The sequence below is a fragment of the Strix aluco genome, chromosome 12 (genome assembly GCF_031877795.1).
Source record: "Strix aluco isolate bStrAlu1 chromosome 12, bStrAlu1.hap1, whole genome shotgun sequence".
NCBI lineage: Eukaryota > Metazoa > Chordata > Aves > Strigiformes > Strigidae > Strix > Strix aluco.
In genome coordinates, this window is record NC_133942.1 from 20,122,810 (window position 1) to 20,144,938 (window position 22,129).

General features: G+C 45.7%; 1 protein-coding gene and 1 long non-coding RNA gene across 5 annotated transcripts; one reads left to right on the top strand and one right to left on the bottom strand.

Moving 5' to 3' along the window:
* Window positions 1-1,152: 1,152 nt before the first annotated feature.
* Window positions 1,153-19,007, top strand: TICRR (TOPBP1 interacting checkpoint and replication regulator). Of its 4 annotated transcripts, XM_074837128.1 has the most exons (23): window positions 1,153-1,809; window positions 2,346-2,631; window positions 3,219-3,460; window positions 3,707-3,950; window positions 4,479-4,617; window positions 5,348-5,490; window positions 6,216-6,428; window positions 7,000-7,148; window positions 7,903-7,997; window positions 8,352-8,445; window positions 8,617-8,696; window positions 9,012-9,254; window positions 9,771-9,867; window positions 10,123-10,195; window positions 10,910-11,050; window positions 11,560-11,650; window positions 12,157-12,218; window positions 13,022-13,177; window positions 13,914-14,071; window positions 14,272-16,534; window positions 17,770-17,883; window positions 18,225-18,360; window positions 18,944-19,007. In XM_074837128.1, exons 1-22 carry the CDS (start codon window positions 1,153-1,155, stop codon window positions 18,341-18,343), a joined length of 5,859 nt encoding a protein of 1,952 aa, XP_074693229.1. In that variant the 3' UTR covers window positions 18,344-18,360; window positions 18,944-19,007. The 4 variants fall into 4 exon arrangements, 3 of the variants coding, with proteins under 3 accessions (XP_074693229.1, XP_074693228.1, XP_074693230.1); XR_012624809.1 differs by lacking the exon at window positions 18,944-19,007 and having other exon boundaries at window positions 14,272-16,479; window positions 18,225-18,355; XM_074837127.1 differs by lacking the exon at window positions 18,944-19,007 and having other exon boundaries at window positions 18,225-18,673.
* LOC141928621 (uncharacterized) lies at window positions 2,516-10,241 on the bottom strand. Its single transcript, XR_012624810.1, has 4 exons — window positions 10,141-10,241; window positions 8,291-8,416; window positions 6,154-6,364; window positions 2,516-2,628 (listed from the first exon to the last, which is right to left on the bottom strand). It is a non-coding gene; the product is annotated as an uncharacterized LOC141928621 (long non-coding RNA).
* Window positions 19,008-22,129: the final 3,122 nt, after the last annotated feature.

Here is a 22,129-nt window from a genome sequence, read left to right on the forward strand (position 1 = left end):
CTGGGGCATTCAAGCTCCGGAGAAGGGTGGTGTGGGTATCTGAGCGGCTCAGGTCTGCGGGGCTTCCTCCTCCCTGTTACCCGGCGTGATCCATCCACGCTTGGAACTCTCCTTGACTGCTACCACCCACAGAGTAAGATGTGCTCCAAGGCCTGCAGGGAGACGATGCCCAGAGGCAAGGTGGTTGATGACAACCCAGGATCTTCGTCCTCCACCTCCCCAGACCTCAGCCCCTTTCCAGGTGTCCTGTCCCTACACCTTTTCACCCACACGGGCCCTGGGTTGTCCTTGCTTCCTCCGGGGAGGCTCAGGGAGGAGGATAAGCCCTGGGGTGCCATCTCCCCTGGGTCTGCAGGACCTTCCGGGCAGCCGGCAGGAAAGTGACTGTCCCTGCTGCCCTGTCCGCGGCCGGCCGGTGTGGGGGCTGCGGGGGGGCGTTGACCTCTAGCGGCGAGCGGGAGCCTGCTCGGGTGCGGGGCGGGCCGGGGCAGGAGCAGGAAGCTCCTGCGGGTCAGCCCCGGGGCTGCCCGCGGCCCTGCCTGCCCTCGGGGTGCTCTCCTCCGCCGCCCTGCCCGCTCTCCTGGCTCGCCCGGCTGCGCCTCCCGCCTCAGGGACCCCGCCCGCCCTGTGAGGTCACGGCGGTGACATCACCGTGTCGTCACCGCCTTTACGCCCAATGAGGGAGAGAAGAAAGCAATGACGTCACCGTCACGCGCGCCCTATCGGCTTTAAATTTTAAATTGGCGGCGCGGCCAATCGGCTCGCTCCGGGCGCTGGCCTCGCCCTCCGGTTCGCCACGGACGCTCCGCCAATGGAATGCCACGCTCCCCCGCGCGCACGCCGCGGCCGGCCAATCAGCGGAGAGCGCCGCTTGAACCGCCGGCGCCGCTCCTCCCTTCCGTCCCACGCCCGCCGCCAGCGCGGGCGCCGAATTGCGCAGGCGCAACGCGCGGCTGCCGCCGCCACGGCCCAATGGGGAGCGAGGAGCCGGGGGGGCGGGCACTCGCCGGCAGCCAATGAGAGCGCGCGAGGCGAGGGCGCCAGCGGTTGTACCGGGCGATGGCGGCGGGCGCGCTCTGAGGGGGCTGGAGGGCCGCGCGCGCGGCGGGGCCGGCCTCTGGGCCGTCGCGAGGCGGCGGGAGGGCGGGTGCCATGGCGTGCTCCCACAGCGTCGTGTTCCTGCTGGACACGGCCAGCCCGGGGCGGCGGGCGCGGCTCCAGCGCGGCGCCCTGCGGCTCCTCAACCACCTGGGCTGCCGCTTCGGCCTGTCCCGCCTCCGCTGGGCCTTCAGGTTCTTCGATTCGCTCGGGGGGCGCGGCAGGGCCTCGCGGGGCGGCGGCTTCCGTCCGCCGGGGCCCCGCGCCTGGGCCCGTTTCGAGGAGGAGCTGGCGGAGCGGTTCGGGGTGCGGGGACCCGCCGCTGTCTTGCCCGGGCCGGCGCCCCGCGCCTCCCTCACCCACAACGGCCTCAAGGAGACGCTCCTCGACTTCCAGTGGGACCGGCCGGAGATCGCCTCCCCTGCTAAGCCGCTCCGCAGGAGCCGGAGGACGGGGCTGGCCGCCGGAGAGCCCCCGGAGAGCCAGGCGCCCCCCGAGGGCTTTGTAAACGCTGTTTTCCTCTTCTCCCCCTGCCCCCACTCGCGGAGGGAGCTGCGGCAGTTCGTGTCGGGGAGCGATGCCCTTTCCTCCACTCGTGAGCCGCCCACGGCTCAGGAGCTGGCAGAGAAACTCCTGCCCAAGAGTGTCCAGGAGTTGATTGCGAATCAGAAAATCACGTTGTTCTGGGTGGACACTGCCGAGTGGTCTCAGGTAATGAGATTATACCGCACAGCTTCCAGCCTGTGAGTACTAGCGGGCCATCTTCTATGCTACTCTCCCGTATAAGAAGGAAGAGCAGTTTTATGCTGTAGTCTTTGGGTGGTAGGGAAGGGTTTTCAGTTACTGCTATGTAAACTTGTTCAGCAGGAGACTGAAAACTGGAATGGTAGTCATCCACGTGGAGACTGAGCTATGTCTGCAGTTGAGTAGTTGTACAGTGTTTTGGGTTTGGGTTGTGCTTTGAGTTAGGTGGGAGTTAGAGCAGTCTGATAGTTCAGGTATCTAGAGACCAGATTCAAAAACCCCAACTTGAAATTACTAGCTAGCTCTTAATTCAGTGGGAATAGTATTTTCTTTATTGGGTTCCTGTGAAGGCTAATAAAGTCCATAAAAACACTTGGAAAGCACTGTGTTTAGATGCTTTGTATACATTTTCTATGCCAATTTTTCTAAAAGCACACAATCTTTATTTGTATGAAGATTATCTGACTGCCAACATTAACTTGAGACCTCTCTGTTACTTTCAGCTGATCGAATCCCCAGATCATGTTGGGTACTGGACAATGTTTGAACTGATCTGTCAGATGGGAGGCACCATTTTGCCAGCTGAAACCTTAGTGCAATGTTTGAGTCACCACAGGGCAGATCTTGCTCATGGCTTTTTTGGACACTCAAGTTCCCCAGTGCCACAGACTGTGCCTTGGACCACACTTCTGCCTTTGGACGCAACTTTGAACTGCTTGTTCTCGAAGCCTTCTGTATTTCAAGCAGTATTCCCCCAGCAAGAAGGAATGTTGTTTCTCAGCATGCCTGGTAAGAAAAAAAAAAAAAGGCAAAGATAGGTGTGCATAGTAATCACTGTGATCTCTCATGCAGGGTCCTTGATGAGTTTCCTTTGCAAACAGTACATGTAGAAGTAACTTCAGATATTGAAAAGCCTAAGTTTAAAAAAAAGAGATCCTGCATGTGCCCTAATTCCTCTGATATGATACCTATTAGCACATATTTCTGATTTAGTCTCTTTGGTTTTCCGTGCTTCCAGAAATCTGGGTGCATGAAGAGCTCTTTGCTGGTCCCACCTTATATAGGTGTATACCCTGTTCTTATACACACTTTGTCTCAGCTTCAATTTAGCTAAACTAAGGACACAAATAAAAAGCCTCTTCAAAAGAAAATGGATTAGCTTTAAAGCAACATGCAGTGCACGTTGGCTCTTTAGTGGTTCCTTCATGCACTCAGCTCCTTTTTCAGAGCTTGGGGATGAAGTCAGTTCTGCAATACACTTATGTAGAGCTGTTCCCTGTTTAATCTTGGAACTTTTTTTTGCGTAGTCTCTTCATCTAGATGAAAACCCCATTTTAATTTCTTTAGGACTTTTGCTTTATCTTATCCTTGCACAGGAGGGAACGAGCCGGAAAGCTGTGCTGTAATCCTGGAACCCCTTGCCATGAGCCAAAGACAGCTGCATTGTCCAGTCAATATCTTTCTGAAAGGTAGCTTGACAGCTTGGAGCTTGGTGCAGGCTGGCCACTTTCTCACGGAGAGCTGGATAGTGCAGAGCACACGGGCTGAGCAGGCAGAATGTAACAGGTCACTGTTTCATCAGCTGTTAAGGAGTCTAGTGACTGAAGAACTGCACATGGTAAATCTTTCTCTTTGTCTCAAACTAATACCTATGCTGAAATGAGCTGTGACAAAGGGGGTGACATTGTATTATGTTGTGAGGTCAATAATAGTGGTATTTGTTGCACCGCAAATTGCTCATTTGGAGCTAAATTCAGAGCATTCTTTAGGAGATCATGTAAGTCTATAACTTGTAAAGTATCTGTACCCCATTAGGTCTCTGTATTTCTAGATAATGTAAACTTTTCTCTTTTTTTAAACGAAGGTTGCTGAAGTATCTCTATCTAGAACTTGGTGCCCCTGCACTGCTGTTTTATCGCCACTTTCTGAGAGTACTGCAGTTCTGACTGTTCTTGGTATTGAGAAGACCACTGAAGTTGAGCGATGCAACCTTGAAGGAGCTGTAGTGGAGAACTCTTCCCAAGACCATGCTCTTCACCTCCCAGATATTGTAAATAGTGTGTTGGGTAAAATTGACACATTGGCGGAGGATTCTCTGGCCAGCATGGGTAGGTGTCAGGAAATGCAAAACTTACCACTTTTGATCGTCTTTAAATCGATTTGGAGTGGAAAAATCTAAAGCTAATTATTTCCTCCATGAGGAGTCTCTCATTTTTGGGACTTGTTCATTTTGTCTTGTCTTCTGTGGCTCAGGCCTTGTGATGTGATGCAGAAATCTGCACTGGTGTACTTTTCTGTTTTATTGATGGAGCATTAGTTTCTATTAACTTGTAGATAAAGCACAGCTACTTGTGCTTGGGGACAAGTTTTTAGGATGAGGTTTCCTAAAATGTGTCACATGGGCCATCCCTGGCCAGTAAAGCCTTTGGATGTGGTTGCAAGGAGGCTGCTTTTAGCTCGCATGTTCTGTGTTAGAGTGAATCTTAGGAGTCTCCCTGCCTGATGTATTGGGTATTAAATTGCCCCTCCAGGAGCAGAGGTTTGGAAACCTCTGCTTTAGAGCATCTGTGAAGGCTGGGAGGACCTTCTGCCGCTTCATTTAGTTTCCTTCTAAATTTTTGTGTGTCTGCTCACAGGAGAAGAAACTCCTCCTATGCCAGAGTGGGTCCAACGGGAGCTGTCCTATACAGGGGGCTGGCATCCTTCAGTGTTTGAAGCATGGTATCCTGCATCGAACGCTTGTGGAGCGAGCTCAGATCTGATGGAGTCATTCAGGTATTTTTCTGAAACATGTTTGAGTAATAATCAAGGATTTCTGCTTCCTGTTAAGGGAGTATGGCTGTAGCGTTGCTCAGAGTTCTAGAATTAAATGCTTCTCTTAGGGCTTTTATTTCTATACTTATTTTACTGTGTGCTGTTGCTTCCTTATGTCTTGGTGTATAGACAAAAGGAACTGGGAACAGCACGTTTGGGTAGCAGCTTGTGTGGATTAAGATCTTGACAGTTTCAGGAGTGATATAGGTGACTTAAAATGACCTAATCTACTTGGGGAAATGTCAGACTTCAGCTCTTATGGTGCCATAAGGTCCACTGCAAGATACTGAAGATAGTGGTTGTGTTATCACAGTTAGTATTTAGTAGAAATGAATAAGCCTGCTTTCTTCAAAGAGTTTGCTGACTAAACATAAAAAAAAGCCTAATGCAGGATAGCTTAACGCGAAATTGCTCATGTAGTTTTGTGGCAAGGGTCAGTGGCATATCCATTGTACGTCAGGCAACTCTTGTTATCCTTGTTTCTAACTTGGTGTGACCCTTTTAAGAGGGTGGTTTGGGTTTTTTGTATCTTTTAAGCAATAATTTTGGGGAGCAGGCATTGGAAGAGTACTAGCATGTGTTACTTGCACTATATTGCTGTGGACTGGCACCCAGAATCCACTGGGAACAAGGGATATGCCTCCCACTCCCATCTCTTTTGATAACTGTATTGAATGGCTCTTTTATGTAGGCTCCTGCAGGTTCCTTGTGCTAATGGGAAGGATGATGCAGACCAATCTCAAGTGGAACTCTCAGAAAGTCTCTGTGAGCTGTACCAGAGAAAATTCAGTGAAACATCTGCTGCAGCTGGACAAGGAAATAACAAAAAAAGACGTATGTATGCTTTGGGATTATATTATTATCAATTAAAGATGATAAAGACTTCTCAGCAAGTCTTTTAATGCATGAATCCTAGAGATCTGCACTCTCCAGAGTAGTGGCATGCTTTTAGATTTTTTTTTTTAGAGCAGCTTAATTTACATATTAATATTAAGATTGTCCTTTAGTACAACTCAAATGGCTCTAATTCAAGGCTGTGCAGTGACTGACAAAACTGTTAAAAAGCAGTATGCTGAGCTCTGCAGTTTCATTAGCTGTTGAAATGGGGACTGCTCCAACTACTAGTAAATATTGCAACCTCTCAACTTTGTTCTAATTTGGAGAAATAAACCACTTTTTTTCTAGAAAAGAGTTTAATCCTTGCATTTCAGAACACTAATCACAGCTGCGTATACCCTGACCTGATGTATCTCTAAGTCTTGCTCTGTCAGCTATTTCTATTTCTGTGACATAAGATTGCTTCCTATATATGTAACTTCTGATTATACCTATATAACTTAAGCAGAGCAACAGTTTTCTCTTGCTTTTTACTTGGAGAAGTAGCTGCCTGCTATGGAGCTCTTTCATGGAGAAATACAAACCTTTTGGGCCATGTTTTCCACTAGAAGGTTACTAATATCACTTGACAGTAACACAGAACTCAGTATTATGCTCTACCTTGGGTGGAGTTCCTGCCCCAGTGTGTCTGATGGTAGAACTCCCTTTTTGTGGCATTGCAGGTGGGGTTCCCCGGACTCCAGTCAGGCAGAAGATGAAGACCATGTCCAGATCCCTGCAGATGCTCAACGTAGCAAGACTGAATGTAAAAGCTCAGAAGTTTCAACCTGATGGTGTGCCGCCAACAGTGAATGAGAAGGTTCCACAGAAGCTTTCAGGAAAAAGATTGGATGAAAAGGTGGAAGAAAAGGAAAAAGCACTTAAAATATCAATAGGTGTGTGTTATCAGTCCTGATATTTGTAGGAGGTCATATGGATTTTTATGGAAGGGAAAGGGAAGGATCGTAAGGGAGTACTGGGTGCTAGGGAGCAGATCAGTGTTTGGGTTATCTAAAGCTTGGCACGGAGTGGTTGTGGTTGTTTTTTTTTCCCCACCCTTCTCCAAGTTAGTTTCTATAAATGTTTACAACCTACTGTTACAACTACTCCTTGGGGTTAGTTTCCTGCCTTGTCTCCATCTGCAAAAACTGATAAGGAACTACCTTTTTTTCTTTAACCAAAAGAAGTAGAGGGAAGCACCCTATTTACTAATTATGCAGAAGTAAAGGGAATTTCTTGACTGCTACAGTAACCTGAAAGCTTGCTGGTCTACTTGGAACTGAGTTTATCATTTGCATGGGTCTGGACCTGGGACTGCTTCTGTTAGTGTTCTGTGGTCTGGATGCGTCTTTGCTGGAGAAAATCTTTTGATGATCCCTTCTGTTCCCTTCTTCAGCTGGAATGAATGTTTTATCAGTAAAGTGTGGTAAACTGACATTTAGTTAACTTAGACCATTTTCCTTGCAGACTTCAAAACTGAGGAGGCACTGCAGTCTCATTTAATTGCAAGCTACCAGAAGGCTGTTGCTGAGGGAGTTCTTTCATCTGTGTGTGCCCAGAATATGATTATGGCCATTAAAAGGTTCTTGAAAGTACAAGATGCCAAAGAGAAAGAGGTAGGTAAGAGCATGTGGGAACGATCGTTACTGATCTGGAAATTTAAAGCTTTTTACTATTTCAGGCTACCTTTCCTTCATCTTACCTGAAGTTTTATGCAAGAGTCAAAACCACAACCACTAGCTACTATCTGTGCTGACTAGTAGTGAAAAACTGTAGGTAGTTGTAAAGAATGTAGGAAAATCCAGTTCAGTTATCAGTTTAGACCTTTGGTAAAGACTGCAACAGATGTCTCTCCTTTACATTGACCTCATTCTCAATTCTAATTTCACTTACTCAGAGCCAGTGTTTTAAAAAATACATTCTTGCAAACTGTATTTTAAAAAACCGTGCATCTTCTGGTTTTGCTTTACGTGGCAAACCTAGGCCTACTACTTCTCCAGGAAAGAGAAATAGTTCAGGCTATTTCTTACAATGTTTAACACTATCTATAGACTTAAAGTAACTCACTGAAACCAAAACTGGTAAACTTGGGTCATTGAAAAAAATACTGTGAAAGGCAAATTCATAGTTACTGAAGAAGGCCTGAAGCTGCAAGCTGGTGACCTTCTCTGTGATTTCAAGCTGTGAGTTCTACAAAGTCTCATGTCATCGTGACTTTGCTACTGAAAGAAAAAGAGAATTCTTCTCCTTGAAGGAGAAGAAAAAAATAGCCATTCCTAAAAGAATGGGTCAAGAGCGGAGGGGATAAAAACCTGTCCTGAAGACAGGGAGCAGACTTGAAGTTTTTGCTGTAATTATGTGTCTCTGCAGGTGGCCTGTGTGGAAAGAGTCAGAAACCATCTCCTGAAGACCAGCAAAATGCTCAGACAACAGCATGGATTACAGAAGGAGACCAAAGTTGGAGAGTAAGAGACACTCTATTTACTTCAACTTCTGAGATACTGTGGAGTTGGTTAGCAATTTTTAATGGTGGATTTTTTGTACAAGTGGAGAAATATATACATGGGGTAAATAATCCAAGGAGAACCTCTGGTTGCCGTGAAAACACTTCAATAAAAGCAAATATACATATGCTGTGTGATAAGCATTGCAGCCTATACCTGAAATGAGGCATCTCCCCTGCCACCAAAATGAAATGCTAACCAAATTATGCTGTCAAATGGAGCCACTTCCCCTCCCATTGCTTTTTTGAGCATACCTTTTGCAGTAAATATGATTCCACCAGAAAAAAGGCAGTGAATGATTACTTGTTTTCTTAGGTGCCGACTTCAGGTATTTTTGCGCCTTGAGTTATGTCTTCAGTGCCCTTCACTGCAAAGCAACACTGACAAAATGGAACAGCTGTTAGAAGAGGTGAGTAAATTATAGATCAGGTTGTGGTTTTTTATGGCACTAGAAATGCAGACCTGGAACCTGTAGTTTTCCCTTGATTTTACTGTAACACTTCATATTTCTTGCTAAAAAAAAATCTGGTGTTGCAGCTGTCACAACTTAATCCCTTTTCCCACCTGACTTTCTTTCCAGGTGACAGATATGCTGCGCATTTTATGTCTGACTGAAGACCCAGGGTATCTTACAAAGTTTCTAGAGGAAATACTAGAATTGTAAGTTCTTTAGCATAACTTAAGTGTTACTGGGGACTGTTGTTTTGGTTGCATATCTTCTTTGAGTAAAAAGCAATCTACAGCTTTGATTTACTGCATCTTTGTAATTTTCAGAAGTTTAGACAATGTTCTCTTTGTTATGCTTATTTTGATTAAAGAAGAAGTAGCTGATAAGTAAACTAATGAAAAAAGAGTTGATCTTCAGTTGGTTTTTTTAGTTGACATTTAAGAACAAAGATTTAGTTCAAACCTTGTGATCGAAACGCCAACTGTTTTGTGGGAGTTTGTATTTGATGTGGGTTCTCTCTGCTCTAGGTATATAAATTCTATACCGAAGACCCTTGGAGATATTTACTACGGTCTTGGTACACAAATACCCCCGAAACTGGCATCTGTTCTGCCTTCAGATTTCTTCAGTGATGACTCTGTGACTCTGGATAGCAAATCCCCAGACCTTCCACTGTCTCTATCATCTGCCTTAACTCCTAGCACTGTCCGCCTACGCAGTGAAAGTGATCAGCTGGAGGAGCTGCGCACCAGATCTGCCAAAAAGAGAAGGTAATAGTTCCAAATAGGAGGCAGCTTGTTGCAGCCTGGGCTGTGGCTGAGGAGTTTATATCTGAACTACAGCTCAGTCATCTTTGTTTCTGTGTCTGAATAGCTGGTTGGGGTAAGCTGACACCTGCTGATAGCTCTGCAAGCCTGAGAGAAATATTAAGGCTCCCTTGAACTTGAACTTGCCATTGTTGACTATATGAAAGTGTAATCCTGATTCTGTATGTGTATCTTATGCACAAGTAGAGTTCACGAACATCTGTGAGAGGCAGAGGATGTTCTACTATGCAGTAGTTGACCCTATATTGTTAGTTAAAACTGCGATTTACTGTAGACCTTTATGTTGAGGATCCTGTGTACATTTTGGCTATATTGCAAATTATCTTTGTGTTGTGAGGTACCAATGCAATTTGCAATCTGAATTTAGGTAGAGACTTCCTATCTCTAGAGTCAAACCCATTAGTTTGATAACTATACTTCTGATCTTATTTTAACTTAACCTTTATATACTTTCTAAAGGAATAATGCATTAGCCAGACACAGGAGCATGACAGAAGCACCACAGAACTTGCGTCAAATTGAGATTCCCAAGATAGCCAAGAATCCCATCAGAAAGGTAAAACTCTTCCGAAAGGATTGTGCATGGGTGGGTTCTGCAGGGGTGCAGCAGTGTTGTGAAGTGACACTTGAGTGCAAAACTCGTGCTCTATATTCACTTAGTAAGTATGCCTGTATCAGCTGGGCAGAGATCAAAATTGTTTTGAAGGAGAAATTGAAGTAATGTGTGATTCAGATCTTACAGTTAATATTCATAATGGTTAAACATAACATTAAGCTGCAGGTGAGGCTAATTTTTATTTTTTTGTTTCAGGAGAACTTGCGTTCTTACCTTGCCACTGAGAAGTCCCAACAGATGCCTTCGTTGCAGAAAGAAGCAGTGCAAGGTATATTGACTTCTAGCTTTTCCATGGAAAGGTGCGTCTTCAGCACATGTTCTCCCTGTAAATTTTGGTGAGCAATGATGAAATTATGCTGAAGCATGCTGGAAATCTGAAGGAAGTTTTGCTGAATTCTTCAAAAAGTGAGGAAAAAATAATCACTGTATGCTGTGTGTGCTTACATGCAGAAAACTTAAATCATATATCCTGAAAAGAAAACCTTTCCATTCTTCTTTGAATCTTGCACTTATTTCCATCTTCTCTGTCCTGAAAAGGAAGGGAGGACAAGAATGAACTCCTATATCTGGAAACAGGATATCTCTCTGCAAAATACGTAATAAAATTAAATCCCGTATGCTTTCCCTGAACCAACATGTGCTTCAGCTGAGATTCTGTAGCTCACTTAACGTTGCTCAGTCTAGGACATAGACTGGCCTCCCTTTCTGCTATGGCATCTGCTTGTAGCTTATTGCTGGAGTAATGCAAATAACACAAATTTATAAGAGAAGTCCAGAATGGATCTAGAGGAAGACATGTTCCAATAGCAGAAAAACAACTTTTCAATGCTTTGGGGCCTCTAAAAAGTTGTTTTTCTATGCTTGTATGTGATGTTCCCATCTCTAGTGGCCTGACAAAATTATCTTCCTGTGACTTTTTTCTTTCTCTTTTCCCCTTTTTTCCTTTTCATCTGACCATTTCTTGCTTTGTCTTGCCTCACAGAGGTTACAAAGGTAAGGAGGAACCTCTTCAATGAAGAGATACTTTCACCATCGAAAAGGTCTGTGAAGAAGATGCCTAGAAGCCAATCAGTATCTGCCGTGGAAGGCTTAAGATACAAATGCACTGATGAAGGCACTAAAGGTAGGCCATGGCTTGCAGGTGTAGGATTGCTGTTGAAGAGCTTTTGCTAAAATTCCTATTCTTGTGTCCTCAGTTTTATGAAAATTAATGATATGTTTTTAATGAAGGAGAAAATATTTTAGATCGTTGCTGTGGTGTTTGGAGGGTGAATAGGATAGTATTGAAACTGAAACCTATTGTTTACTGATCTCTACATCTCATAAAGAAAACTAATGTTAAAAATGCTTGGTTAAAAAAGGATCTGTGAATAAAAGATGAAGAATGGAAGTTATCTCAGGTTAATTATGACTGAGACAAAGTCAGTACTACTAATATTGAGGGTGTGGGAAGGAAGTGTAGACACTGGACTCTTAAATGATGATAGTTTATGGGTGCTGGGAAACTGATGCACAATGATTCTATGTTGGCTGTCATTCTTAAACTGAAGCCTATACAAAACTCTTATTTTTTTTTTTTTGTCCGAACTGCTTTATAATTGTGTGATGCTATAGCTCTTGCTTGATTTTTAGATCATCACAAGTTACTGACCAAGAGAGTTGCAGAAACACCACTACATAAGCAGGTCTCCAGGAGACTACTACATAAGCAGATCAAAGGCCGGTGAGTAAGCTCTTTCTGAATTTCTTCAGTAAGTATTAGATTTCTAATTAATGGCTGTAAGCACAAGAATCGGGTATCTTCTTGTGGTCAAAGTGTCTTCTTCACTGAAGGCAGTAAGAGAACCAGTGGAGGCAAAGTTGCATTGCCTGAGTGGGGAGAAATACTTCATCATATAAATCAGGGTGCTTTAATTCCCGCAGCTAACTTCTGTTTAGGTTCAGTTGCTGTTTTGAGGGCTTCTGAAGAGGCCTGTGCTGTATTTTGTGGATTCCAGGCTGAAATTTAGCATTTACTTCCATGTAGAACTGTTACCTATGTAGCTAGACAGTTACCCACACTCAATCCTATGTTAGTAGAAGGCAAAGTGGTTATAAATTGCTCACTTAGAGTAGCCCACAAAGCAGTATTTTGTTGTAGAATAGAGTACTGCTTTTCAGTCTATGTGGTAAGTTCTGGTTTTGTAAATGTGAAGTGTGCTAAGTCCAAAATGTCTGCTATTTCTCAAGGTCTTCTGATCCTGGTTGTGACACGGGTGTTGTAGAAGAATCTCCCGACAAGGCTATAAATGGTACGCACTGATTTTTGATTAAAGGTGGTTTTGCTGTGTTGTAGCTTGTAAGATGAGCATGCTTCAATTTAGGTAATTCATGAATAGTCAGTACAAAAGTATTGTACTGTTCTGTTGGTGGCGCACAGCCTCCTCTGATAGAACCACTTGCTGCTCACTGCTTTGACAACCCTGTACAGTAGAAGTTAAGAGAGGTAGATAGTAACTATTTTAAATGAAAATACATGAAGGACTTTGAGGGTGAACAAGATTCTGAGATGCTATAATTACTGTCAAACCAGCACATGTAGGGTTTTTTTAAATGTAACTTCAACATGTGCTGTGACCCTAATACTGCTCTTGATTTCTACTGTAACAGATAGCCACCTGGCTCTGTGGAATGTCTCTGTTGGCTACTGCTGTTTCTCCTCCCCAGGAAGGAAGAAAACAGCATAGTTGGGCAAGTAGGAAGATGAAATCACTAGTAAAAAGAGACTGGAGAATTAACGAATCATTTAACCTGAATGTAACTTGAACATGGCTTTTCTAGCACTCTTTTCTATGTAATTACTAGAGAGGGATGAGAGTAATCATGACTTAGAGGAAGGGGCATCGTGATTTGGAAGGAGATTTGTATGCATTAATATTCTAAATCCCCAAGAAAGTTGAAACTTTATTCTTCGCATGCTTGCCTCCCTACATGAGATAGTTAGCTGTATGGAAGTTTCTTCTTAGTGTGTTCTTTCCAGTTAGACTGCTCCTGAAGATGCCCCCATTGATGAGGGAGAAAGAAGGCTCAATCCCCAATATTCTTACTTTTTCAGAGGCAGGTTTGAGAAGAAGCCCACGCATCAAACAGCTGTCTTTGAGTAGGACTTGCTCTGGTGTTTTCTATTCCACTACACAGCCCAGCTCACAAAATTCACAGCAAGCCCATCAGGGACAAGAAGAGGAGAGCTCTACACAGCAGGATCTAGAAGGTACTGAATGGGATTTGAGCAGGCTGATATTGGTGATCTGAAAAGCTGACATGGATAGCTCTGAGTTTGATTTGGCTCTACAAGAGACTGTAAGAAGCTAAGAGCTATCATGTAATATCTTCTGTAGAAAGAAATTCATCCACAGTAATTATTTTTGAATTGGGAACCTGAATTTGGAGGATGGTAAGGCAGCTATTTCTATGATGAATACAGTGCCAACTTAAGAAACCAGTCAGGCCCATCTAACAGAATACCACTGATTGTCAGTCTGCATTCTTTAAATGCAGTGAAATCCCTGTAAAATATGGGATAGAAATCCTAAAGCTTACTTTCAGTCTACTCTGTGGTAGCATAAAGCAATGACTGATGGGATCTTCTTTGCTGGCTTTCTCAGTAGGATTATCAGCTATAAATGATGACATTTAGTTCTTTATATTGTACTTACTAGAATCCTTAGTCGTGAACCAGAACTTTCTTAAACTACAAGCTATAAATAGAATAAGAGGCTGAGCTATTTTGTACTTTTTCTCTGCTAGAGCACTCTTTCTACAGATGGATATTAGTTTCATATTGGAAAATAACAATAATTCTGGTGAAGCTTTAACATTTAGCTAGAAAAGAACATGCCAGGGCTATAGGCTTTGTACAGTACTTGTCCATATATCTGAAGTGATTGAGGCAATTGTTAGTGGCAGGTTACTTGGTGTTAGTTCAATTGTACTGTTCCACTTTATAGGCATTAAGCAGCTTTCAGAGCGCCCCACTGTCCAGACTCCCAAGAGGTTTTTCTTTGGTGCAGTCATTGACACATGTAGTCCTGCAGTGAAGCCTTCACCTGGAAGGAGGAGAACAAGAAAAGATTCTTTACACTTAGAGGAGCTGACTGCCTGTCAGGTAGAAGCACTTCCCTCTCTTTCTTCCAATCCCCTTTTTCTGTTTGTGTTTAGTGAGACCTACACATTCTAAATTTAGAGTTTAAGTCTAATCAAATGTTTTTTGTGTGTTAAATCTTGAGAAGTAAATATCAAGAGGGGTAGATAATACTGCTGGAATAGAAGGAGCATGATTCTTTAATATTTTTTTTTCCTCTGTAGACTCCTAGAAAAACACCCCATAAATTTGTCCAGAAGCCACTGAATTCTGCCAGTAAGCTACCAAGGAGATCACCTCGCATTCTCCACAGGACACCTCAGAAGCTGGAGAAGACTCCTGGCAAAAGTCCAGCTGCTAAGCAGACTGCAGCTAGGTGTTTGGGAAAGTACTTTTCTCATCCTGTACAAAAGATCAAGTCACCGTCTGCGTTAACTGAAAGTAAGAGGGTTCACTTACTGCAAGTAACTTCTGAGGACTGTTCTCCAGCAGAAAGACTCTCCCCTCCTTGCAAAGAGGCTGCCTTACAAAGACCAGAACATGAAGGGTTCGCAGTGCTCAGTGCCTCATTATTACCTCTGACAGATTCAACTCCAGCTGCTTCTTCCCCCTCTGCTGTCCAGGAAAGATATTTTGCAGAACTGCAAACTCCAAGACGTTCCTTGCGATACCTCTCAAAATTAGCATCTCCAGTTGGTACTCGGAGGCAAATCCTACCAAAGGAAATTCAGGTGCAGTCAGATCCATTATCTCAAGCAACTGAAAGTACTCCCAGGAAACCTGAAGATCCAGGTTCAAAATCATGTGCCAGCCCACTGAGTGCAGAAATACTGCAGCTCGAGCCTCCCTTCAGTTCTCCTCTCCATGAAAGTTCCACGAACACTGTGGCAATCTGCTCTCCTTCCCGTTTGCAGGCTAGGGAGTCTGACTGGGAACCATCTTTTCAAAAATCTCCAGGTATTACTGGCACTTCACTGGGGTCCCTGCTTCACACGTCCAAACAGGCCAAATGTGAACCAAACTCTGGAGGAGAGAACCTTGCACTTGCGTCTGCAACACCTGAAAATAAGGACAATCATCATGATAGTGGTGGTAACTCTTCTGGAGAAAGCCTTCACCTTTGTCAGTCCCAAGTTACTGAAGATACCCCAATATGGGAGGAAAATAAACAGATGGTGGTAGCATCTCAAAAGTCTTCTCTAAGAGAGGACTCAGAAAACTTGGAAAAGCATCTGTCTCCAAAGCCTTCTGCTGGAGGGCAGGCATGTGCACAGAATGATGAGGTAGAGTGTGAGAAATTGGTTAAGGAGGGGAACTCCAGTGCAAACACCTGTGAGTCCTTCCTAAGTGGTTCTCAAGCAGTTAGTGGTGACTTGGAACCAAGAACCCTGCTGAGAGAGGAATATATGGGGCCAAAGGCTCCAAGTCTTAAGAGACACTCCAAATTTGCCCTGAATACTTCACCTCCTATGCCGACATCTGCCTATTCTTTACGCTGCACTGCAGACAGGAGGCAGCGGGAGGCTGCAGCGCGGATGGGAGATCCTCAACTTCTAGCCAAGTTCTCTACTCCTAAAAGTCGTTGCAAACTGCCTTCTGCTAGCTCACCGACTTACGAAGTTGAGCTTGAAATGCAAGCTTCAGGCCTGCCCAAACTTCGCATTAAGAAAATTGGCTCTTGCTCATCGCTGGAAGTTCAACCTGAAGCAAGTGCCAGCAAACCCAAGGGAGGAGAAAGCCCCTTTGGTGATCTTGCTATGACCTGGTGTAGCAAGCACCCGGGAAAACTGGCAGCTGCCTGTGTTTCACCGTCCTGCTTTCGCTCTTTCCACAGTACACCTGGGAAAAGTGGAGGACAGACCTACATATGCCAGTCGTACACCCCAACAAGCTGTGCCTCTAACACCACCTCCCCATCCCCCTTAGAAGCAGGAGTTCCACGGACACCTTCTCCAAAGCAGAAGGGGAAGACAACCCCTGATGCTATCAATGATTGGCCTCGGAGAAAGAGAGCAGCAGGCAGCACTGCTAATGCTAGCTGTGGTCAAAGCGAGAAGAGTGCTGATGAACAGAAGAGAATGTCAACAGGCAGAGAAGGAGAGATGAAGATCTTGGAGCACTGCAGCAGCAAAGTAACAAACAGTCTCGGAGAATTTGAACTGGAAGGGGTTTACAGGCTCCAGGATCAGGCATCTCCTAGTGACTCTGAACCTAGGGCTGATGAGGACTCTGCCCTGGGAACTTTTGGCTTGAAATCTCGGAAGCGGGTCTTTACATATCTATCGCCAGAAAAGGAGGAGAATTGTGATGCTAAGAGATCTTGCACTGATAGGTGCAACCTGGATCTCACTGGCTGTTCCACAGATGAGGGCAGCAGAAGCAAATCAAGGACGGACTCTGTACTTCCTGAGAAACCACGATCATGTGCGCTTGTAAGTCCTGAGCAGCACAGTTGTGTAGGGGATGACGATGTCTTCCTTTTGTCAGGTAATTAAGTGGCACGAGTGGCCCTCCATTGAAACACAGAGATGGCTAAAAATGTGGGGTAGACAAGAACATGATTTCAGTCTGACTATCTGTGGGAGAATGAGGTGGAGGGGGAGAGTGGATTGCCAATGACATGGAAGTTAATTATATGGAGAGGCAAACTGACTGATGTGCTCATCAATGGAGTATTAATAACAGGAGAGAGATCAGAGAAATGAAAGAGCAGGAGGCTGGAAGAATTGAAAGGTTGAGAACATGGGGAGGGAGGATTTCAGTTTCATCCAACTGGCGACTTACTTGGGTTTGTGTTGGTGCTGCTAGCTGCTGCTGCTCAGCATCCAGCACTGAAGCCAACTGTCTTTAAAGCTTGGCTGCTTCACTATAGACTGGAGCCTTGGCAGGGTAAGTCCTGTGGATGTTGGTATTTATTGGTGCTCCAGTTCTTCTGTGTGCCCATGGCAGTGGGCCTGTTGAAAGTGGGTATCAGAAATGATTCCCTTGCTAGCAGTAATGTTGTATTGGTAGGTATTTAAGTTTAAACTAGCTCTTTGCTTTTGCTGTGGGTACAGGTGGTTCAGCTGAGCTTGGTGAAGCAGGTGCTCTCAGCTCTGTAGGCAAGGCCTTGTGAATTTCAAATACTTAATCCCATATTGTTCTATAAATTACATGTTACAGGGCACTATGCAGATGTTCTATAGTCATTGCATGCCCTGAAGCATTAAGCTTCAGTGTGTTTGCTCTTGCAAAGCAAGGTTTGTATACAAAGGCAGTGCCTTACCCATTCAACAGGTATCACTGAGAAAAATGGGCAAACTTTAAAGCAACAGAAGTCCATATTCAGGACATGAAATAATAACAGTATTAACCTTAAGCTGGTCCTGTAAGAGACTTTCTGTACCTACAGACCTTGTTTCTGTATTTACAGATCATCACAGTTGTAGCAGTTTTTCTTCCAGAACACCAGTTAATTGAAGAGTAACTGTTTAATACGAGTGAAACGCTTTTCTAGTAAACCACCTGAGAAAATTAAATGTGCTAAAAGCTAGTTCCAGACTATCGTTTACCTTTTGCAATGCCAGAAACCCACTGGGCCAGCCTAGATATTGTTTCAGGTAAACTCCCAAGTATCACTTGTACTGCTGGAGGTTTCGAGGCAGAATAGAGGCTGTGCATGAGACTTAGCTGAAAGCACTTGAGTTACCAGTTTGCTGCAGCATCTCACTGTGCTTCTTCAGGCTCAACTCCGCCAGTGACGAGCGTGCTCTCCGCTAGCGGCCTTCTAGCACTGACCCAGTCTCCACTGCTGTGCCAGGGACAGACACCGCCGTCTCGGAGAAAGTGTGTTCAAGGTAACAACCTGTTCTGTAAGGAAAGGCTGGGCTCCAGCAGATGAGGGCGCTCTCTGCTTGCTTGCGACTGAAGAGCAACAAAAGCGTCCTGTGCTAGGGAGTTGTGCAGAAAGCCTGTGGCTCTAGCTGCCATTTCTGTATTCAGTGTCTCCATCTCGCATGCTTCCAAGAAACTTGGTGTGAACTGGGAAGTTTGGAAGGGAGGGAATGTAGCAATGAAGAAAGAGTAGCTTAGCAGGAAGGGCAGCTTACTGTTCATGTTGTTTCCAGTTGGTATTTGGCTTCTTGGAGTCACCGGTAAACTTTGGCAAACTGTGGCTTTAATTCTTTCTGTTTTGTAGAAGAGGAATCTGATGCCTTCCAAATTCCTGCCAACCAGGAGCTGTCTCCATTCCATGCCATGACTTCCAGGAGGCATCCCCTTAGCAGGACTTACTCACGGAAAAAGCTGCTCAGCTGAAGTGTGGAGCCAGAACAGTATGGGAAGCTTTGTGTTATATCCCAGCTGTACAACGTGCTTTTTAACAAGGACCTTATATTTGGTGTTGGACTGGAGCTCTCTTGTGCTGGAGACTGAATTCAAGCATATGATGGTGGAAATAAGGAGTAAAAGAGGTTTTTTTAACCTCACTTGCAGCATCTCTCCATCCATTCAAAGCCTAGCCCAGTCTTTCTGGCACTTCTGCATGTGGTAGCTGAGTTCTGCAGTAGAAGTTCAGTTCTGTTAGGTGAAGAGGGAAAATTGTCACTTTTCTACAGGTTTCTTGTAAAATAAACTAATGTGAATTTTCATTGTGTCAATCAGAAATCTGTTTTTAGCCCAAGTGAAGGGCGAGGGATTGGGGCTGTGGGAAGAAGGATGCTGCAGGTGTGTGTGCCTGCTGTGTATCTTGTCCTGATACTAACTGGATCCCTCTGTTACTTGCATCCAGTTTGCCACAGCTTTGTGGGAAAATAACAAGCAGATTCACTCTGATGGATTAATGAGTAAATTACTCAGAAATACTTGACAAATGACAAAAGAGTACAGGTGGAGTAACTTCATTGTCCTTTTCTGCAGACTTGCAGAGACAACTGCCTGGGGAAACTTCCTTGAGATGTGAAACTTGCTGGGTAACTGGAGAGGACAGTTCAAAGACTACTCTCTACCCAACTGATTAAATAGTGACTTCGTTGCCTGTGAGACACGTGCTTGCATTCCAAGCCCTTGAAGACAGCAGGAGCTGTGATTCGGTGCCCGAGACAGCCTACAAGGGGCTAAAATTGTGCATTATTATGAAGTTGCTGGGGGATGGAAACTTCAATCCATCCCCCTTTTACCAGCTTGCTGCCATTTACCAGCAATAGCTGCCCAGAGCCTGGAGAGGGGTCACAGGGCAGCAGGAGAGCACCTGAAGAGCAGCACAAAGGAATTCCACCCAGTAAATCAGCTCAGATGGGCCCAGCTTAAATGCCTCTCTGCATGGGGAATAAACAGAAGGAGCTAGAGGTATGCACATGCCTGTAGGGCTGGGCTATGATCTTAGTGGCATCATGGAGATGTGGGGGGATGGCTCCTAGGACTGGAGCCTTGGAATGGAAGGACACAGGCCCTTTAGGAAGGACAGGCAGGGGAGACTGAGCCAATGACCTGCTGGAGGGCACAGAGCTCTGCCTGAGGATGGATGAGGAGCTGACCAAGAGCTTACGGGTCAGGATTAAAGGTGGGACTGGGACTGGAGATGTTATAGTGGGGGTCTGCTACAGGCCACCTGACCAGACAGAGGAGCAGCCTCACGCTCACAAGTCCTGGTCCTCATGGGGGACTGCAACCACCCTGATATCCCTTGGAGGGGCAACACAGCAGGGGATAAGCAATCCAGGAGGTTCCCTGGAACATGCTGATGATAATTTCCTTCCTCAAGTGATAGAGGAGCCAACGAGGAGAGGTGCTGTGCTGGGCCTTGTTCTCACCAACAGGGAAGGGCTGAGAGGGAGCGTGAAGCTCAAGGGCAGCCTTCGCTGCAGTGACTGAATTGGTGGAGTTCCAAATCCTTAGGGCAGCAAGGAGGGCGCACAGCAAGCTCGCTACCCTGGATTTCAGGAGAGCAGACTTTGGCCTCTTTGGGAATCTGCTTGGGATAAAGACCTGGAGGGAAGAGAAAGCTGGTTATGTTTCAATTCATATTTAAGGATATTAAATGCCAATTAATATTCAAGGATCACCTCCTCCAAGCTCAGGAGCGATGCATCCCAACAAAGATTAAGCCAGGTAAGAACACCAGGAGGCCCGCCTGGATGAACAAGGAGCTCCTGGACAAACTCAGACACAAAAAGGAAGTCACAGAGGGTGGAAGCAAGGACAGGCAGCCTGGGAGAAATACAGAGAAATTTCTGAGCAGCCAGGGATCAGGTTAGGAAGGTGAAAGCCCTGATAGAATTAAATCTGGGCAGGGACATCAAGGGCAACAAGAAAAGCTTCTATAGGTATGTCGATGATAAAAGAGAGACTAGGGAAAATGTGAGCCCTCTCCAGAAGGAAGTGGGAGACCTGGTTACCCAGGATATGGAGAAGGCTGAGGTACTCAATGACTTTTTTTGTCTCAGTCTTCACCAGCAAGTGCCCTGCCACACTGCCCAAGGTGCAGAAGGCAAAGGCAGAGACTGGGAGAATGAACTGCCCACTGTAGGAGAAGATCAGGTTCGAGACCATCCAAGGAACCTGAAGGTGCACAAGTGCATCGGACCTGATGCAATGCATCCACGGGTCCTGAGGGAACTGGTGGGTGAAGTGGCTAAGCCACTATCCGTCATATTTGAGAAGTTTTGGCAGTCCCACTGACTGGAAAAGGGGAAACATAACCCCCATTTTTAAAAAGGGAGAAAAAGATGACCCAGGGAACTACAGGCCAGTCAGTCTCACCTCTGTGCCCAGCAAGATCGTGGAGTGGATCCTCCTGGAAACTGCTGGGGCACATAGAAAATAAGAAGGTGATTGTTGACAGCCAGCATGGCTTCACTAAGGGCAAATCATGCCTGATGAGTTTGGTGGCCTTCTACAACAGTGTTGCAGTGTTTGTGGATGAGGGAAGAGCAACTGACATCATCTATTTGGACTTGTGCAAAGCTTTTGACACTGTTCTACACAACATCCTTGTCTCTAAACTGGAGACACATGGATTTGATGGAGGGACCACTCGGTGGATAAGGAATTGGCTGGATGGTCACATTTAGAGAGTTGTGGTCCACAGCTCGATGGCCAAGTGGACACCAGTGACAAATGGTGTTCCTCAGGGGTTGGTGTTGGGACTGGTGCTGTTTAACATCTTTGTTGGAGACATGGACAGTGGGATTGAGTGCGCCCTCAGCAAGTTTGCCAACGACACCGAGCTGTGTGGAGGGAAGGGATGTGCCATGCAGAGGGACCTGGACAGGCTGGAGAGGTGGGCCCGGGCAAACCTCATGAAATTCAACAAGGGCAAGTGCAAGGTCCTGCACATGGGTCGGGGCAATCCCAAGCACAAATACAGGCTGGGCGAGGAGTGGATTGAGAGCAGCCCTGAGGAGAAGGACTTGGGGGTGTTGGTGGATTCAAAACTGACTGTGAGGCAGCAATGTGTGCTCACAGCCCAGAAAACCAACCATATTCTGGGCTGCATCAAGAGCAGTGTGGCCAGCAGGTCGAGGGAGGGGATTCTCTCCCTCTACTCCACTCTTGTGAGATCCCACCTGCAGTGCTGTGTCCAGCTCTGGGGCTCCCAGCAGAAGGACACGGACCTGCTCGACTGAGTCCAGAGGCGGCCATGAAGATGATCAGGGACTGGAGCACCTCCCCTGTGAGGACAGGCTGAGAGAGTTGGGGGTGTTCAGCCTGGAGAAGGCTCTGGGGAGACCTTATAGCGGCCTTCCAGTACTTAAAGGGGCTACAGGAAAGATGGGGAGGGACTCTGTCAGGGAGTGTAGGGATAGGATGAGGAGTAATGGTTTTAAACTGAGAGAGGGTAGATTTAGATCAGATATAAGGAAGAAATTCTTTCCTGTGAGGGTGGTGAAGCCCTGGAACAGGTTGCCCAGAGAAGCTGTGGCTGCCCCCTCCCTGGCAGTGCTCAAGGCCAGGTTGGACGGGGTTTGGGCAACCTGGTCTGGTGGAAGGTGCCCTTGCCCATGGCAGGGGGTTGGAACTAGATGGTCTTTTAAGGTCCCTTCCAACCCAAACCATTCTATGATTATCTTGGAAGGGCTGAGTTCTTCCTTTAGAATAGCAGTT

Bases quoted from the DNA above. Each gene is read 5' to 3' on its own strand.
- TICRR (XM_074837128.1), top strand. From the start codon at position 1,153: ATGGCGTGCTCCCACAGCGTCGTGTTCCTGCTGGACACGGCCAGCCCG. The intron at 3,951-4,478 runs GTAGGTGTCAGG...GTCTGCTCACAG, and splicing joins GGATTCTCTGGCCAGCATGG to GAGAAGAAACTCCTCCTATG. The intron at 11,651-12,156 runs GTGAGTAAGCTC...CTATTTCTCAAG, and splicing joins CATAAGCAGATCAAAGGCCG to GTCTTCTGATCCTGGTTGTG.